Source organism: Bacillus rossius, chromosome 3 (assembly GCF_032445375.1).
Source record: "Bacillus rossius redtenbacheri isolate Brsri chromosome 3, Brsri_v3, whole genome shotgun sequence".
Taxonomy (NCBI): Eukaryota; Metazoa; Arthropoda; class Insecta; order Phasmatodea; family Bacillidae; genus Bacillus; species Bacillus rossius.
In genome coordinates this window covers 95,351,568-95,371,474 of record NC_086332.1, presented here as the reverse complement: position 1 = coordinate 95,371,474, position 19,907 = coordinate 95,351,568, and the positions used below count along the sequence as shown (strand labels likewise).

The following is a 19,907-nucleotide window of genomic DNA, read 5'->3' as shown; positions in this document are numbered from 1 at the left end:
TTGGAGGATACATTTTTTTTTGGCTGTAGCTTGGTAGTTGTAAATTTAATAAACCCATATTTTACCCTTTTAAAATTGAATGTGCGCCTTTAATTACAGTGTATTGACAAAGAAAAACGAAAACAAATGATTAATTTAAACACTAAGTGTGATTTCGTACGTTGCAGTGTTGCAGTGTTGACTGCATGTTGCTTGCTGCGAGCCAGGACCTCACTTCTTGAAGCATCTTCTAGCTCCCTCGCTGTGGGGGACACAATAAACGTGGCTGCTTAGCCAACAATATACTATAAGGAAACTGTAGAACCGCCATGTCTGTACGTTGAAAATATTTGGCAAAATCTGATTGCGGGTGAAGTAGGGAGTTTAACAGAATTCAAGAAGACTATATTTAAAACTTTTGTTTATTTGAAAAAGCTACTCTCCAAAACTAGGAGACAAATTTTCATGGGTTTTTCACAGGTAACCGAGCGTAGCTTGGGGAAACACAAAGGCTTTATTTAATCAAAATCTGCTCTCGGAAAACAAAAACCTTATCTTAATTTAAAGTTTTAGGAGTCTTCTCAGCTTAGTACATACAGTTCGTAGAAAAATCAAAATATGGAGCTTCATTAGTTGATTATTAAAAGGCGCTCATTTAGTTTTTTTGGATATTAAAAATTTAAGATATTTCTTGGTTTCTTTCGATAGGTTTTATTTATTTTTGACTTCTTGGTTAGGAAAAACTAAATTTTTGAGATGTATTAGCGTTTCTGGAAAATCATCAAAAATGTTACTAAATAAGTTAAGTTACTAAATAAGTTAAGGCACCCACCCCACATTCGAAAGTGTCGAAGGGCTATACGGAAAACAGTGGATAAGAACTTATGACAGTTGTGTCTTCTAAGAGCGATATACCGCGGGCACCTTCCTGGTGAAAAGCGATACACTTACCAGCTTATGGCTCAGTGCTATGCATTTCCGAGATTGTATTAATTAATTTACTAATATGCAAAAACGTTCTCTATATTCAATATTTATTCAAATATTATTGCCTTGTTTATTTTGTTTGGCAGATTGCGGGACGGCTTACAAACTGAACTCAACATTGTCTTACAGTTAAACACGCCACTCAAATGCACGCCAACCCACGGATCCCTCGCACGTAATCCTACGCTAGAACCATTTGCTGTGGCTCGAGGACGACACTTCAGAGGTTATAAGGCAAGTTTTCACACCGATCTCATGACAGGCGCAACTTAAACGCCAGTCTAAGCAGTTGGTGAGTTGCGAGCCGACAGTAACTCCAAGAGGCATAGGTGAAGTGGAGTGAGTTTCTTCTTGGTTTCTGTAAAGAAAATTGTATAATTTTACACTAAATGAACGGGGCAGCAAAATCTCCACCGATGATATTGTAAGTTTACCCCTACATGTTGCTGTATTTTTAATTAAAACACGACCGTAGGTGTAAAATTGCATTAAAATCGGCGGAGTCACTGTTACCACATACATTTAGTATACAATAACAATGGTTTGGTAAATGCCATAGTTGTTAGTGTATTTTTACTCAGTGTTATATAAATTTGCAAATGCATGCATTGTAAATGTACAGCTGTCAGGTAATTTAACAGCATCATTTAATAAAATTACAACAACACTGGACATATTATTTTGCACTACTTCCAAAAATTTACTTTTTTTGTAACTTACAGCTGTTATTAAACCACGTTAACTGTGGATTTAATTCTAAATATTTGACGATTAAGTAATTACTTCCTATAATCTGAGTGCATTAGCGGAGGATTGAACCCACTAATAATAAATTATTAAGCCAGTTGTTTAACCTCATGACCACTGTGAACAACCAGCATGAAGATGTGGGAATACGTCTTTCGTAACCTAACGTAAAAATATGTTTTTTCGTCGTGTGAATAGTAAAATATAGTGCCTTTTTGTAGTTACTTGGTCGCGGGTAAATTTACTGTAAGAAATGTTACAATGATGTAAATGTGTAAAGAAATTACTCCAATGTACTGAAAATAAATACGTTGACTAATTTAACTTTTGTATGTGTAATTTTACACTTAAATAAGTGTTATTTAACACATAAGTTATTTAAATAAAATATTAACATTTGTGTACTTTTTACCAAAGCGTTTAGAACTGTCTGGTTGTATAGAAACATTTGGGTAAAAATCCACACACTGCAATTGTTTTTAAAAATTACACTAAAAAATGTAAAATTACTAAACGTTTTTATATGTAATTTAAATTTTTTAAAAGAGCCGTTAATTTACACGGAATCTGTGTTTTTTTTACAAAAAAAAAAAAAAAGGATTTTTAGAATATAAACCGACATTTAGTGAAAAATTACAGGACGCAGTAAATTTGCACAAAAATGTGTAAAATTTGACAAACTGTGTTTTTCCGAATGACATGACAAAAATGTAAAAACAAACACAAAGGGTCAATTTACAAAAAAAAATTTACAGTGTAAATAAAAAGCGGCTTGAAATACGGTCTGGGAGTTTAAGTTGTTTTAGACACTCATACAGACGGATATAGTATTCACATTTAAACTTATTGTATTTCATCTTGTTCATGCCACAGACGCATCTGTTAGTTTTCTCGTGGTTACTTCTTCAGACTGACTCCTATAGGATCAAGGATTACCAAGTACTGCATTTTCCCGTAAGCGGCAGTGCAAGAATCACGCACAGCAATGGAAATCTAATTTAAATATTGTGCTATGGCACTTACATTTTGGCACAGAAAATACGCGTTGGACGAGATTACTGTACGTCGACATTAGTCTGAAAGTATGGGGATAAAGACAAAAATACAAAAAGAATAGAACATGCTATGCAATTATTTAACAAAGCAATAAAGTTCCTCATAGTTAGTTTTGTAACTTCAGTGTGACAACAGAAACCCAAGTTGATCATTTCATCGTTATAGCATTATCGTGTATACGCAATGAGTGGATTCGACCGACTACTTCAGGTGCAGATTAATCACAAAATAAGCTGAAAACCTTTATATGGCTTTGTTCTTAAGTATTTCCCAAGACTGGTATACGCCCTTGAAGGTGGGCATGAACAACAATTTCACTGTAAATAATTAAGAATTGGATTATTTTTAATTGAATGAAGTTCAAAAATTGTGTCTTCACCAAAATTATTTCATTGAAATAATTGGTAATAACACTTAAATTTTCCACATTACCCCAATTATTTCTAAGAAATAATTTTTCTACCGCCCCAAATATAGCGATGGTTTTAGAACTTCAATGGAACACAATTGAGACGATCAGTGTTCAATCTTAAATCATTCTCTAGTATTTACAATTTCAGCCCCTATTTCAAAGACGTTACAAGCACTTTAGACCATAGGTCGTATGTAAGGTTTTAAACTTATTTTGTGATGAACCTGTCGCTGAAGATTCATCCTGTATACCTACACGGATGATGAAGGATCAACTTCGATACGTGACAGGGAACAAGAGGAGAACGGCGAATGAAACACTGGACGTGTGGAAAAAGAGTGCTTTATTGCGGGGGGGAGACGGGTCGCGGGGCTAGAAGGCCAGTTTCTTCATCAGCAGGTACATGGCCTGGTCCACCTCGAAGCCGTGCAGGTTGTTGGCGTCGCCTTGCAGCCTCATCAGCAGGCCGCCGTACGACACGTACGCCGCGCTGCAACACGAGCCCGGCGCGTCATGCACACTCGCCCTCGCCCCCTCCTGTTGCATCTGCAGCTTCTCAACCCCCGTCATCCGCTAGGAGTTACACTCACTTGGCGCGGTAACAAACAACTCATTCTGCATGCAAATAATAGAAATAAACAATAAAATGACAGAGTGAAATTATAAATACGGTTGGTAAAGAATAAATTCAATAAAATTAAAAGAAATTAAATACTTAGTACTCAATATTAATATACACACCTGTATAAAATTAATGATTTAATTTAGTACAGCAATCGAGATAACTTAAATCAATAAATATGCGTAATGTTAATTATAATTAATTATAATTATTTATTAAATAATGCAATAATTTATAATGCAAATTAATTAAACACAGTAAGTAATAATATCACACATTTTAAAATGTTTATAAACATAATTTCAATCACTAATATTAACCATAAATATATTTTTTTAAATTATACGGAACAGTATTCGATATCACTCAAGTATAAGATTTAAGAGCGCATATATCATGTTTATTTGTATGTAGCTTTCTTTTTCATCCTATGAAAATTTTGTTGCATGGTGCGCACGTATCCAAAAAAAAAAATACTCATTTTTTATAACGTGCCTAAAAAAGTGTTAACTTCAAAAATTCTTAAGACTTGACGTTAGTGCAGCTATAAATACAAACGTGATCTACACATACAGCTTAACTTGTAAGGTTTCCTAATAATGCTATTTACAATCAACTTTAATTTTTTTCCTTATCAGGGTGAACCCAAGCATTAAAGACATCTAACTTAAAAGCCCCCCCCCCTCCTCCTTCCCAAACCATGCCCTATATCTCTCACGGTCCTGACACGGACCTGTGATTCCCGACATTTCTGCCTCCTATACATGTCTCGTATAGGAACCCAGTTTCGACGTGTATATAACCAACATCCAGTATAATCACACACGCGCACAATATATATGAGTTACGTTCATCATTGACTGTAACGCCAAAGAGATATGTATACCTTGGAGATAAGCGTATCATGAAGCACAAATATTAAGACTGCTCCAGTAAGATTTGTATAAGATAGAAAACGGAAGTGTAAGAATATGGCATTTTAAATACAGCTAAATGAACGGAACACACCTTAATTATTAAATTAAGTGGCGCCTTAAGAATAACTATTCTTCTAATTATTAAAAAGTTTAGAACTGAACGAAAAACTGAAAATGTTTTCCTTTACAGAAATCTAAGTTTGCATCACTTGGAATCTTTACGATATTTTAAATTTTGTACTTATAATAGTTGTACGAAAAAATTTAATATTCTAGATTTCTCTCTTATTTTAAAAATATTCAACTATGTAGACTACCTCTATTACAAAATTGGTATGTTTACTAATAACAAAGTGATTGAGCAACAAAGATTCGAACTTTCACAGTTAGCCTATATATATATATATATATATATATATATATATATATATATAGTCCCGTTAATTTAGCATTAAATCCTATGGTAATCGCGATATTTTAAATTTATAACGATTATAGTGTTAGCTTTAGGAGCAACAGCAAAACTCCATAGTTTCACACATTTTGCTTGGCGAAGTGGAGAATTGCACTCCTTGTTTATATTACCCAATATGTCCCATAATTAAATAATATATATATAAAACTGAATTACCCTATTTCACCTCCTACAGGCTGAAATTTTTGTAATATAGCTTACGTGTTAACGTGTTGATCCAGTTCGCTGGCGCTCTCCCGTTTCAAAATATATCGAAATTACTTCAGTAGTAAAAACCTAATTGAGAAATAACCAAATCTCGCATCAAAATTTACTCACACACACAACATATAAACTCACGTCATTTAGAAATTTACCCCCTCCCCCCAACTTATAGCTGGATCTACATGGATCTACCCATACCTTAAACATGTATAAGATGCTGGATTTCTTCGTATAAATAACACTTGTTTCCAATTTCTAAATGCTCTTAACTACTTAGCTCTCGTGCGGCCAGGAATTAGCTGGCCTTCAAGGACGAGCTTTCAGACGTCCTGTTCGCGTGTACGAGTCACTAGAACACATGTAGAGCGTTCCAGTTAATCTGAACACCTGAGCCCACTTATACAATAATGATTGTCACCTACTGCGCATAGCTGAACCACACAGCCTGGCTTACGTCTGTTCCGAAGACATATTGGGACGCGTAGTTCCATATATTAACCGCCCACTAAGATAAATAAAACAGTTGGCAAACATGTTAGTGTTCAGTTAAGCTGCAATGCACTATAGCTGGTGCGTGCTTGTTCAAACGAGACTTCCAGAGCCCTCAGATCTACTTTCAGATCACTTCCGCCCCGCGCCCCAGGCTTAGTGACCTGCATGCATGCGCCAACACTTACAACATTGTTACGTCATTGTAAAAAAAGGTTGATGCTTTCAAGTACTATAAAAGGAAATGCCGATTTTATTGGTAAAGAATTAAAAATGAAGCACTTTACATACGTTGGTTGGTAGGGTCCATAACACAAAATGAACATGTTCATCAATTCCAATAATTGAATGTAGTGATCATTTTTTAAACGGTTGTTTCTTACGTGTTTGTACTAGCGTGAATGAACTGTAGTTATTTCGCGCTATTTCTCTACACTCAAAACTCCTGTCGAGGTGCAAGTTACTAGTATGACACCAGAATCTCATTACGTGCTCAACTTTAGACTTGGCTTATATAATTATGTTTTTTATTGATTGTACTTTACGTCTCAACAGGGGTCACCAGAGACACGAGAGAACATATCAGGTAAGAGACTGATCATTGTCTGTCGTCAAGAACAGTCCAACTCTTGCCTGAAGAGACTGGGTCATGATGGCCAAACCCGGATGAGAGTAGTGACTCACTACTGCGCTACTTCGCCTAATTAATTAATTAATTCATTCATCGGTTACCTTTGGATTAAACAGCTGCTTCTAACTGCAACACAGTGAGGAAAAATCAAATTAAAAACACATACGGCCGAAGTGTCTTACTGAGAGTTTGTAGAAACAAATGGTTTATGATATTAAATATTCCTTAAATTTAAGAAAATATTGATGTGAAATAGTTTAGTATATGAAATATATATATTCTTATATTTGCAACTGAAATCTTATTTATGTCTCGATCACAGTTGCTATCGTATATATTGTACTTATAGGTTACGCACGTTGTTCCAAAACCATACAGCATACACTTACTTCTAATTAAAAAAAATTATTTAACTCTTTCATCACTTTCGTATTAGAGCAAGCCACAAACAACATATAGAGTTGAATAAAAACTACAGCCACAAATAGAATTTTTAATTTGACGTTATTTATATTATTTTAAAAAAATGCGAATCACAACTAATAAAGATTTTTTTGCGCCATAACCTGTCAAAGTCCTATTTAACATTTCAAATAAATAAATGTATTACAAAACAAACTTCAAGATAAAAGTAAATACTACTGGATACTCCATGACTATCATATTTTAAGATAAATTTATTTAGCTTTATTTAGATGTCACAGTTATCGTTGGAGTTGACTAAATATCTGTTGCAAGGGGCAAGTAACTCAGGGCAGTGTGATGAGCACAGTAGTTTTTCTGTGGACATTAATTTTAACAGTACTTACACTTTTAATGAAACGTTAAAGACATCGAGCTGTAATTTGCTTAGCTCACTGCTAACTTAACCAAGCAAGAACATGGTTTCGTAGTGTCCCGTCGCGACACCGGCAACGTGTAATTAAAAGTGGAAAGTAGTTGAATCAGACGGACTCCACTGCACGAGGTTCAGCAGCGCGGAAACAAGCTGCAGGTCACGTCACTCATCCCTCCAAGGCGATCCCTGGGTCAAACCCAGATTGTTCGCAAGTGGGAAACGTGGCGGACGTTGCCGCGAGCTTGTGGCTTCTTTTAACCAGTTATTTCACCCATTCATTCTGTCACTGCACCATTATCCCCCCCCTCCGCCACCCGTTTTTATGGCGTCTAGACGTAAGCCGTAACCATTTGCTATTCAATTCAAGGACACTGAAAAAATAACAAAAAATATAACTGGACTAACCTCCAAAAATTAACTTAAAATACCACCAAGCACACATTTCTCTTACTTCAGAATTTTAAATCTCAGAAAGTTCTTCACAGATTGCTTTGAAATTTTGATACAACGTTGCATTCAAATACGGGCGTTCAATATATCTATGTCGCACAGTGACAGGTAAAAATGTAGATAAAATATAGATAGGTAAAAAAATATACATCAATGAATGTGTGTTCGTCTATTATTTTGTAAAGATGAAGACATAAACTGGAAGATATAGACATAATAGAGATTTAGAGAGTTATAGAGTAGACAGAAAGCGCGAGGGATATGTAAAGATATATAGATATAGAAACAGAGATATCGAGGTTGTGATATGGATATATATATAGTGAGATTTATAAAAGGACATGATGAGACAGAGATGCTGTGTGTGTGTACTTCAAACAGATTACAAAAAAACAAAAAAAAAAAACAAAGAGGAATAGCAACGTATGCCGGGCATTAGCTAGCATGGCATAATAATGCTGCCGGGCATTAGCTAGCATGGCATAATAATGCTGCCAGGCAAGAGCTTCCATTCGTAAAGACTAAACACGAGACAACAAAAGTGATTATTCATTAACAAAAATACATTCAAATGTTGTATTTAACAGCCATACATTCTCGACTAACGACTCGCTCCCCGAAGATCACAAACCTTAGTTTTTTGTAGGTGGCAACCCATAATAATACATCGTGCAGAAATAAAGTAAAATTATGTTCTGTGAACTAACAGAAACTAATGATTGCGTGAGTTTATTTCATCGGGTTAACGAACAAAGTTATTATTCAGAAAGAGTTAATATTTCTGGATTGGTAAAAAAAATGAAGAGGGAGGGAGTAGTTGTGAACAAATCAAATGAACAAGCCGATATTAGCTGTAGTAAGAAAAAGCCTAAATAACTCCACAGAATAAAGTCAAAGACAAAGAAATACATCGAAAAATAACACAACGTGTAATGAACGACCTGAAATAGTAAATAAGAATCATAAAACTAACAAAAATTAAAGACGAGACAGCAAAAAACGAAATGCCTTAATAAAACAAGCTAAGTATTTGATATCCCGACAATTCCGCACGCAGCCAACTATATACGGGCGTGCTACAGATTGCCTGTTTATCCAAAACAAAAACTGCGTGCCACATGATGGGAGCTTCAATTTTCATTAATATTCCTCTGAGAGAAACACTAACTGCGATAAATGAACTAAACAATAACAAATTTGATCCATTATGGACCTACATGTCCCACTCCGACTGACGACATGGCAATGCACTCTTTTCTTACACCTTTCATGGGCAAGCGTTTTCATGGACAACCAACGATCGTGACTATGCTGTTTTTATCAAGCAACACGAACCTTACGAACTGAATTTACTTACAGCTTCGGGCCATGAACACAGTGCACTCATGAGAAGGAGAATGAAAAACAATGTGAGCATTTTATTATTGCATGTTCTAGCTTCCAAAGGAAAGAGTCGAGATTAACATTAAGGGGTAATATTTATAATAGGCCATCTCATGTATTTTATTTGTTATTATTAATGTACTTACAGATATCGGAGAATTCATCATGTGTTTTAATTTACGATTTCATTTTAAATATTCAGTAATTCAATCTATGCACTACAGCTTGGCCGAATGGAATCCTTCTTAAGTTATCCATTTGCCAAGGGACGTTTTGCTGTCTGCTTGCGAGGGCCTCTCTCCCCCTGGACAGTGGGGAAGCTGTATGCCGAGACTATTCGTAAATTAAATTACAAATGTTTTCTAAAATGTCATACAAACAATATGCATGATTTAAGAAATCAATTTGTTACATGACTACCAACAGCGGAGGGCCAAGGTGGTAGACACCATACAGAGATACAAACAATTACAACGATGCAAATAAATACAAAAACAAATACTAACAAAATAAACAACTACAGAGTAAATGGCGGGAAAAAGTTATGAAGACATAGAATATTGAGTAATGCCTAATGGAGATATTAGAAAGAAAGGTAAATTAATAAATAACAATACACACAATGCACTACAATACAACACCTGCATGTAAGTACAAAACTGAGATAAATGATGAACTATTACCAACATACGTCACAAATACAAAAATTCAAAGAGATGCCAATAAAAACTGTGCCCACAAACATGGCATCTGGCTGCGGGGGCGGAGCTTCAGTTTCCCGACGAGTGCTGGTTGGTGGACCGGGAGATTCCGGGGAACTGAACAGGCCTGCTCGAGGGACCATGTGCGGAGAGGAAACAGGAGACTGCCTTGAAGGCATAGTGACGTGTCCGACCTTCGAAGGGTCACGACACCGTCTAGTATCTGATTCAGTTCTGGGACATGAAGCGTGAACGCTGAACCCAGGGAACTGCATCGGAATTTGGAGGGCACGAGTAAGTTTAATTATTGAATAATAAGTCCGTCAGAGATTTAAGATAAAGTCCTAATGGAAAATAAATAATTACGTTAAATTCTTCATAAATAAATCGAACTTCTAGCAGCCACGTTTTACTATTGGCCATTTTGAATTGGCCATATTAAATTGTTGTTTCGCTTTGTATGATCTCGCAACAGGTCTTGTGATTTTATCCCGTCCTAGCCGGAGCATAAAGTAAAAAAGATCTAAGGACGTAACTGCCGGCATTTATAAGAAAATAGAATGTATCGAAAATTAAAGTATTGCAGAGGTGTACACAAAACTATTCATTGACATTATATAGCAGAAGGGTTTGATGGCTTACTGTACTGAAACACACATTTTTCTTTTAAGTAATTTTATTTACAGCTTGAAAGTAAACAATTTCAACATTTGGGGTTTCAACACTTAAAACATTAATGGGAAATAAGGGTGGGTACAAAAATAATTACAGTGGAATCATTTTACAGCATCTACAAGTTTTGCGGTGGATTTAGAATTCTAATTAAACAAATTACTACCTACATGATCAGCGTTCCATTTCAAAACCTCAATATTTGCAAAAAAAAAAAAAAAAAAACATTTGTTCGGCTCCCACTTCGAAGGCGTATACCAACCTTGAGTATAACATTAGATTGTAAGTCAAGTGTATGTTTTCAACTCTTTTTTTCTTCGGTTTCTGTGATTTTGTGAATCGTAGTTATGGTATCGCGCAAAAGAAAGATTTATAGTGAAAAAGAACTCTAAGAAATAATTGCGAACTGGGAATCTGCAGGCGAAGACAGTGACTTGAGTGATAACAGTGATGCACAGTCTGTTGTGAACAGTGAATCAGAAAATGTGACTTAAGAGGACACGGAGGTTAGTTTTTCTCAAAATATTCCCGTAAATATTAGAGACACTTTTCAGTGGAAAAATGAGACAGACTTTCAACCTGTCGAGCAAAGATTTGATTCGTCCCTTTCGGGAATTACAGACGACTTGGAACTGACCGATGATGCTACAGAATCTCATGTGTGGAGTAAGTTGGTCAGTCGATTTCAGACTCATTCTGTATAGCAAAACACGGTGGTAATCGCCCTACAATGAAGGCTCCCCGCCTACCTCGGCACACATACGGTGTGAAGGCTTCAGAGAAAACCTCGCAATTTAAAAACTGCAAGATATCCGAGTGGCGTCTGTTTACGAAAAGCATTTAAGAATAGACTGAGAGGGGATGAATGGTTTTGTTTCCTCATTTAATTTCCAAACTGTATTTATAGAGTAGAAAGGACTAAAAACGTGTTTTCATAATAATTTTTAGAGATGGAATACCCGGTAAAGATTATTTAAAACATTGAATGGACTTTCATTACACTTTCATTTATATTTCTCTACCATATACTGTTGTGGTTAACGCTCCAATTTCTCGGATGCCCTGTACAAGACGAGAAGACCGCGCCGTCAGTTCAAGCCTCGTGCTTAAAGGCGACACCACGCTAGAAACACCAGAGAGCGTCGCACTTATCATCGCGCCTCACTCACATATACACACATGACTCGGCGGGCCCCTTAACACCAAAACACAATAACCAACTATGGGCAAGGCAGCGCCTTAACACTGTACAGCTCATGTGATAATTCCTCTTGAGAAGAACATGTACAGTCTTGCACGGGAGTCATAACGCGTGCTCGGCAGGCTTACGAGCATTTCCTTTCCTGCAGTCAGCAACACAGATCACTGGCTAGCGTTGCTTCGTCTCCGAGGCTGCTGATTGGCGGTCCAGAAGAGTATGAAATGATGTCTGGGTGCGAGGCTACGCTTCCAGGCGAGGCTATTCGAGTGCCGAAGAAAAGGCAGTCTCGACTGTCGCAGGGGACGGCGTAAAATGGCGGAAATGTGAGACGATCCTAACCTACCATGTGTTTCAACGTAAATTACAGCTTGTAACTGTATTCTAGGCAGATCCAGAAGCAAACGGGAGGATGGTATACATTTTCAGCCAGGATCATCAAATTTACAGAATAGGATGAAGAACTCAGAACTGAAGATTGACATTATTAAAGAAACGATTGGTGAATATAAGTCGTATGATGAGTGAAGGAATAATAAGTGATAGAATATAAGACAGAAGCCAATATGTAGCGAGAAGACAGATGACGTAATATTGAGGAGTCAGTGAATTTTTTTAAACGTTGTTTTAAATCAAGTATACTTATAACAAGTATATATGTAGCCTATATAATATTAGATATATGTTATTACCTATAGTCATTAAAATTAATAAGATTATAAACAGCGATAACCTTGCCCGTCCCAGAAAACTAATATTACTACTAATAATAAAGGTAATACAACGTACAGAAACACAAATGAGCTACAAGAAAAATACAAACTACTAGTATACTCAGGGGCGTGGTCCGATAGTTTTGGGCTTGGGTTTCAACAGACACAAGTCATCTCTGGGTACGGTGCTCGTACGTTGTACGCTGCCCACATTTTGGCATATGTGCATGCAATAGGCAGAAAACAAAAAAAAAAAATTGCAGAACGTTTTTTACAACACATAGTTATGACGTTTACGTTCATGAACCTCGTTTCACTGTCACGATTTTTCGAGTGCAAGCGGTATACCAGGGGTTGCTGCCCCGCGAGTACACCCATGCTTCTTCTAGGAGATGATCATCACTGCGTGCCAGGGTGAAGCCGAGTCGAGCGAACAGCTGAAGTGCAGCCAGGGGCGAGGCTGCGGCCGGGGCGCGGGAGGCAGTGCAGATAGTGGCTGTGAGAGGCACACAACCAGCTAACCACACTGCCACGCGCACCCCGCCAGTCTCGCGGGTCTCCGCTGATGCGCTCCGTCGTCCTCCGCAGCGCAGGCGCCGCGCCGGTCCAATCACCACTCGTGTTTGTTACTCAATAACGCCCGGACCGCTCAACGGATTTGGATGAGATTAGGCACACAGCTAGCTCACAACCTGGCTTAACACATAGGCCACACATTACATTGAATTTCCATCCCTAATGGAGTGAAAAAGAGGTGAATTTATTTGTATAGGTCACAGACATAAAAACAGTGAATGAGTGTCATTTCTCTATGTCCGCCACACAGTCGTATATGAAGGTCTGAACACTACCTACCCTTCTACTTGGTGAGACCCGTCCGCTTAGTGGAGCTCGCGGCGGCTAGCGAACTAGCGGCGCTAATAATGGTTATTAGTTTCTTTAACAATTTACTTTTTGGTTGTAAGTTAAAGACAAATTTTATTGGTGACTGAAATTATTTTTACCGTGACTCGCAAACGCAAGTCGAATCTTTCGCAGAGCTCACAAAAATCTCGAGCTATGAAGACAGCCAGACAGCAAGAAACAAGGCTTAATGCAGAACAGCGGAGAATTTCGCAGGTGGCAAAATGAAATTCGTAAAACCCATATATATATATATATATATATATATATATATATATATATATATATATATACTGTACAAGTGGCAAAGTTTTGATTAGGTACAAAAAAAAAGATATCACAGATGACGTGCAATGCAAATACTTGGCCGGTTTTTTTTAACGTTAAATTAAACTGTTAAACAGCGAGTGAAACTGACGGACGCAACTAGTACTAAATAATATTATGAATTCACACAAATGGTTTCAGATAAGAGGATACTCAAGTCCACGGAAAATTTCCTATATTAATAAAAAAAAGGGTGTGTGCCTACAATTCGCGTAGCCTTGAGCCATGCAATTTGGAAAGTGGTTTCTCCAGGGGGAGGGGGTGGTAATCTGTATGCACCTCGACGACTCATTTTCAAAATTAGTGTTAGTGTATTTTTAATTAATTTTTTTTAGCGATTTCCGCTTACATTTTCCACCTATTCTCTATGGCAACGGCTACCGCAACCTTGCAATGGTTATAACATTTTTTTTATTAACTTTCGGATCTTAGTCCAGTATTTCTGTAATCATCTGACAGAATATCGATACGGCATTGATTAAATAAGATTTTTAAATAGGAATCTGGCGTCTTTGGTCTATATTGCTTGGCGTAATATTTGTTAAAACGATTTTTTGTTGTTTCATAAGTGAATTTCCTAAATTAGATTTAGTTAAATTCTTTCCGTTGGAGACGCAGCTGTGGCCTGCTCTGCCTGCAGACCGCCGCAGAGGCTGGTTCCAGCCCCTCTACCGGAGCTTGCTCAGCGAGTGATCCTGCGGTGGCTCGCTACTGCCTTCCGCAGCACGGAGGCGAAGGGACAAGGCAACACCCGGTCCTTGACCCGCGTATTTACGATCCACAACAGGCAATGCCAGATATTTTTGACAAAGGAAAAAAAAATCTATCCCCGGTTCGTTTGGTACTTTTGGGACTCGATATTAACAGCCAAAAATTTCGTTTTGTTCACGTTAGTAAATACTTTTTGAAATAAGTAAAAAATATAACATTTGTGTTAGGTTTTTTTATGGTCAAGAAAACTTGTTTAATCGATCAAAACCAGGTATTACGACTTTAATCTCCGACTGCTGGTACCGAAAGTATTGGGAATTATAGGTTCCGTTTAAGACTAGTATCTAAACTCCCGGTCCTGAAAACCGGCTACGGTTCCGAACACACTAACGGGAAAGGACTATCCACAACCCGGCTGGGAACAGAACCTGGGATCCTGACTCGCCAGCCAGACGCCGTAAGGCCGAAACCTCTGAATATTCCTGTTCGTAAAAAAAAAAAAACATTATAGAACAAAATATATAGTTACAAGAACAAATGTAATGCGCATAAAAATCTCTCGTGCGTCGTTGCAAAGCAGAGGCATAAACTCTCGCACGTAAGAATACAATTTGACTTCAGCTATTTCAGATTGTTTTCTAGCAGCCACCTCAGACAGGTGGATAATTTACACACTAAAAAATGTTAAGCAGTCACGTGACAACCAACAAACGTGTTTACCTGCATACAATTATGCTCTGTGCAGTAAAGACAAAGGGATACACGACAAACTAGAGCTCTGCATTTGACCACATACAGACTGCTCGTTACTCTCTCGGGATATAAACATACTGAAAAAAAACCATTAGATTTAAATTCAAGTCCTTTTTAAAGTGGCCTGATATTTTTTTGTATCTTGAAGGATGCCACGAATTATAATTGGGATAAATGTTTGCTCACCATTTTAAATTTCTTTAAATTTATTGCATGATTTACATTTTGAGCTATTCATCCCCTTTTTGACATGAGGCATAAATGTCATTCCACTCAATCACTTGTTACAGCATAGTAACAAACAGTTTACGCTTGCCGCTACTGTCACCATAACTACACTACAGCAGAAATGTAGATTTCAGCCAGTGCCAAAAGCTACTTATGCATTACGCTAATTGATTCAGAACTGACACAGCCTCCCTACCTTTACCTCAAGCCACGACTGTACAAGCCAGCCTAAAAGGCTGTTAATTTTGAAAGGTCATATCTAAAATTAGACCACCACTTAAAATAATGCTCTCAACAACCTCGCTGTGGACGTACGCTGTCAAAAGCCATGACGGATTTCACTACCAATATAAAAAATCCCAATTTAAATATAAGGCTTCAGGGCATAGAACACTTATTAGCTCGCCACCAACGTATACTAGGCTAATTCTTATAGCCGTTAGTACCAAAGTATCTAGGAACAGACGCGAAATGTCCTTCAGTATAGTGTGTCTCACGCAGTACAGAGTAACTGGCACACACTGTTGTCAGATTGATACTAACAGGCTTGTTAATATTATAAAAATGTAATACCATTGTTAGATTAAATATTGATTAGATTGTAATATTTAATGATTTTTCTAAGACCATCAAATAGTGTCTATTGACAGTATTTTTAAAATTTTAGTCATTTAGGGAGAAAATAATAATGCAAAACAATTGTCATTTACATTTGATTATGCACTACAATCAAACTATCAATATTTTTTAATAGAAAAAAATTGTTGAAACAAAGATGGTGCATTTTAGTCACGTCATCTAATAAATAAAAATGTAATATCAGATTCTGCTATTAATAACATACAAGAAAACTTATTTCCAAAATTGTCATTTCCAATTCTGCTTTTAAAAAAAAAATACATATTCCAATTTTTTGTACATTTTAAAGGTGTGTGTAAAAATTATAATGCCCCATGGCAGCGGTTCCCAACTTTTTTCGGCCCGGGAACCCTATGGTCGACGTTTGTTTTGGAGGGACTCAAAACTCCTTCAAAGAAATTGTGCCTGCTTTATATGACATTCGTCCCGGCTCACGGGACCCCAGTGGTGCATGTTTGGCCGGAGAGCACAGCGCTGATGGCAGGAAGAGAGCAGCAACTGAGGCCTGCCAGCAGTGCGTGTGTGAAATGCTGTAAGAATGTCGCACTGGCTGGCGACAGCAGGAGGCTATATTTGCCCGGCGCGGGGCGAGGGGGCTTGAAGCCGGGACCTGCCGCTCCGGAAATACACTCCCTGCGGGGCTATTGTGGAGCTGCGACCCACCTGCGGGCCCAGGTGCCCGGGACTGTCTGTCGCTCGCCTTTCCTCTCTCATCACATGGCTGCGTGTACGTGCGTGCGCGCGTTACAAGCTACCACTTGTTCTGCACGCCAACAGAAATAAAATATAACGACTGGAGTGATATTACAAATACAGTTGGTAAAGATTGAATTCAATCAAATTTAAAAAAATTAATAAACTCAGAATTCCATATTAATATAAACTAGTAAATAAAATTGATTTAATTTAGTACAATAATCTAGATAAAGTTTAATTAATAATGCAATTCAATTATACATGCGGTAACAGAACCTCAATTATATAAATACATTGAAAAGTTTATAATCTCAATTTCTATCACTAATATTCACAATAAATGTTATATGGACCAGTATTCAATATCAATAACTTAAGTTTATAATTTTAAAGCATATTTATATTTTATATGCAATCTTTTTCCATCCTGTAATTTTTTTTTGAACGCCAAGCGCACATAGTAAAAATTCTCATTTTTTTATAACGCGCCTAAAGAAGTATAACTTCTAAAACAAAGATTGAGATTTATACACAACCATTAATAAGAAAAGGTTTAAGGGCCCCCGCCTACCCGGACACATACGGTGTGCAGAGCTTAAGAAATAAAAACACTTGATTTGAAAGAAAAACACTTAATTTGAAAAACAAAATCACTAGACTATTTTTTATGAAAGGTATTTAAAAGATCACGCTTAGAGCAGTTCCGTTTTTGGATTCAATTTCTACACTGTATTAGAGTGAAAATGGCCAAAATTGGTGTTTCAGAATAATTTTTAATGCATGAAATATAAAGTAGCAATTCTTGACAAGTGTCCAAGGAAATTTGATTACACCTCTTGATTTCCCTGCCATATGTCTAATGTTACGGTTACCGCTCAGATATTATAGTTGGCCTATGCACAACGAGAAGATGCGCTCTAGTCAACAGCCCTTAGAGGCGACACCGCGCTAGCTACATCAGCGACCGTCGCACTTAACATTCCGCCTCACTAACACAAATACACCACCCATTGGCGCGTCCCTAACAACTTGTTTTTTGGAAGTCCCATCAATATAAGAAATAACCTACACTTACTTTTAAGCCTCAGCAGCAATGTTTGGTTATTACATTTTAAAATCATTTTAACAGCTGTTTTACGTCGAATGAACAAAAAAGAATACATAAACACAGTTCTCCGCGGATAACAAGCTTATGCCAAATATTTGATCACGTAATTTTACATCTATTCATATTGTCTAGTTCTCAGTAATCTATACTGTCTGTACATATATGGTGTCCATTCCTGAGGTTTTTTACTTGACAGACGGAAGAAAAAAAAAAGGCGTATGGTCAAAATATTAAGTAGCAAAAATCTTCCCCACTGCAGACTGCAAGAACCATTCAAGAACATGAACGCATTGCAAAGTATGCGTTACTGCAAATTTTGTTGTGAGATATACGCTATTTGAACCATTTCAATTTTTTTTTTACTAATTCATTCGAGACATTAAGTTTTCACTCTACACAAGTTATTTTACTAAATTAAATAAAGTACTTAATTTACCACAGATTAAATAATTTTTCCCATTAATGCTGGAAGAATTTCCAGTCTAACCACGAACGTGCACTCATTTGCGGAAAGTACTGACGTCTGTAAAACGTCAAATATGTATTCATAATGAACTTTGGTGGTGTAACACATGCAATTTTATTTAATTTACTTTTACTGAAAAGTGTCAAATGACCAAAAACACCACGCAACACACACAAGTGATGTGACGATGGTCGGCAAGAGTTATTTGAATGTGTGAGCGCTGAACGCTCCGGTGGAGGATGCTCGCCAGACGCGCGCGGCAGTGACTCGTGTTGAGCAGGGCGGCTCTGCAGGCGGAGATACGGCACGGCGCAGCCGCGAGCAGGCGTGCTCAGGCGTGTTCCTGACACTGCCTCGCCCGCCGCCTTCCCCCATCACAAGGTCTCCGTGTCAGGTCGCTCTTTCTTTTTTACCTCGCCATCACCATATTGTAACCTCCCAAAAATTACGGAAATACTACTTGACAACATCTCATAATGATTGGTTAAGAACGAATTAGAATCGCCGTCGTTGAATAGCCACTTCCACAAAACACAGCCATTTGAATACTGTTGCTACAATGCAAACACGTACACTTGAGCCAATGTTTCGGGCTTCATACAATTTCTTGGACATACGCCATTGCAGTTCACACTGTCATGGGAAAAATTAATAAATGCAAAATAACAAAATGAAAACATAAGCCCAAAGAATACAAGCCTAAATGTCAAACATATATTACGCTGGCCGCCGGCTGCCGCCGAGTCCTGGAGACCACGGACCCGGGGAGGGAGGTGTGCGAGCGGCCTGCCAATCACAGCGTTCCTCCGCGCATCCATCGCTTCAGTCATGGAGCCCGGCCGGTCTGGAGGAGGCCTGGAGAATATGGGGTCGTCTCTTCGAGGCGTGCGCTATCGGGTCTGGGAGGGTCGTTACCACAACGCCGAACGTACAATAACGCCGAATACCATAACGCCGAATGCCAAATATACCGCAACGCCGACAGCTAGAAAACTGCTGTGTAACAAAACGCCGAAATACAGTAACGCCGAAAAATGTTGCTGCGGGGAGGGGGGCCACAGGAGCAAAATGAAAAACAACTGAATTAATTTGTGTGCCAACCTTACCTTACCTAACCTTTGTGGCAGTCCTAGAAAGTACATTTTTCGGCGTTAATGTATTTCGGCGTTGTGGTAGCAGTTTCCTAGCTGTCGGCGTTGCAGTCAATTTGGCATTCGACGTTATGGTTTTCGGCGTTATTGTACGTTCGGCGTTGTGGTATTTCGGCGTTGTGGTGCGTCCCCGGGCTGTGACACTTGTAACGTCAACCGCGGCTTCTGGGTGCTTCCACACCTGGCCTCCGCGGGTATAAAAGGGCCCCGCCTCCGAGAAGAGTGTAGTGGGTGGACAGTCACTGCCCACCGGCGATACCCGGGCGGCGGCTTTGGAGCGACTGTTCGGCGACTACCGGGGAACAGACTCTCTGGTAGCGATACCAGCGAGGGTGACCCGCGAGAGTGTCTCGAGAGTCTTCAATAACGAGTCGGGGCGACAGCAGCGACAGTGTTGCGGCGCGGCGTGGGTGAGTGGTGACGTAGTTGTCGAGGACTGCGGTGAGCGAAC

The 19,907-nt window shown here is 38.2% G+C and overlaps 1 protein-coding gene across 2 annotated transcripts in view; it reads right to left on the bottom strand.

Moving 5' to 3' along the window:
• Nucleotides 1-3,507: 3,507 nt before the first annotated feature.
• Nucleotides 3,508-19,907, bottom strand: part of LOC134531044 (DNA-directed RNA polymerases I, II, and III subunit RPABC3) — a 357,271-nt gene continuing 340,871 nt past the window's right edge. For both annotated transcript variants that reach the window (XM_063366542.1, XM_063366543.1), the window contains exon 4: nucleotides 3,508-3,671. In XM_063366542.1, the coding sequence (XP_063222612.1) occupies nucleotides 3,554-3,671 (118 nt within the window). In that variant the 3' untranslated portion in view covers nucleotides 3,508-3,553. The remainder of the gene's footprint in view (nucleotides 3,672-19,907) is intronic.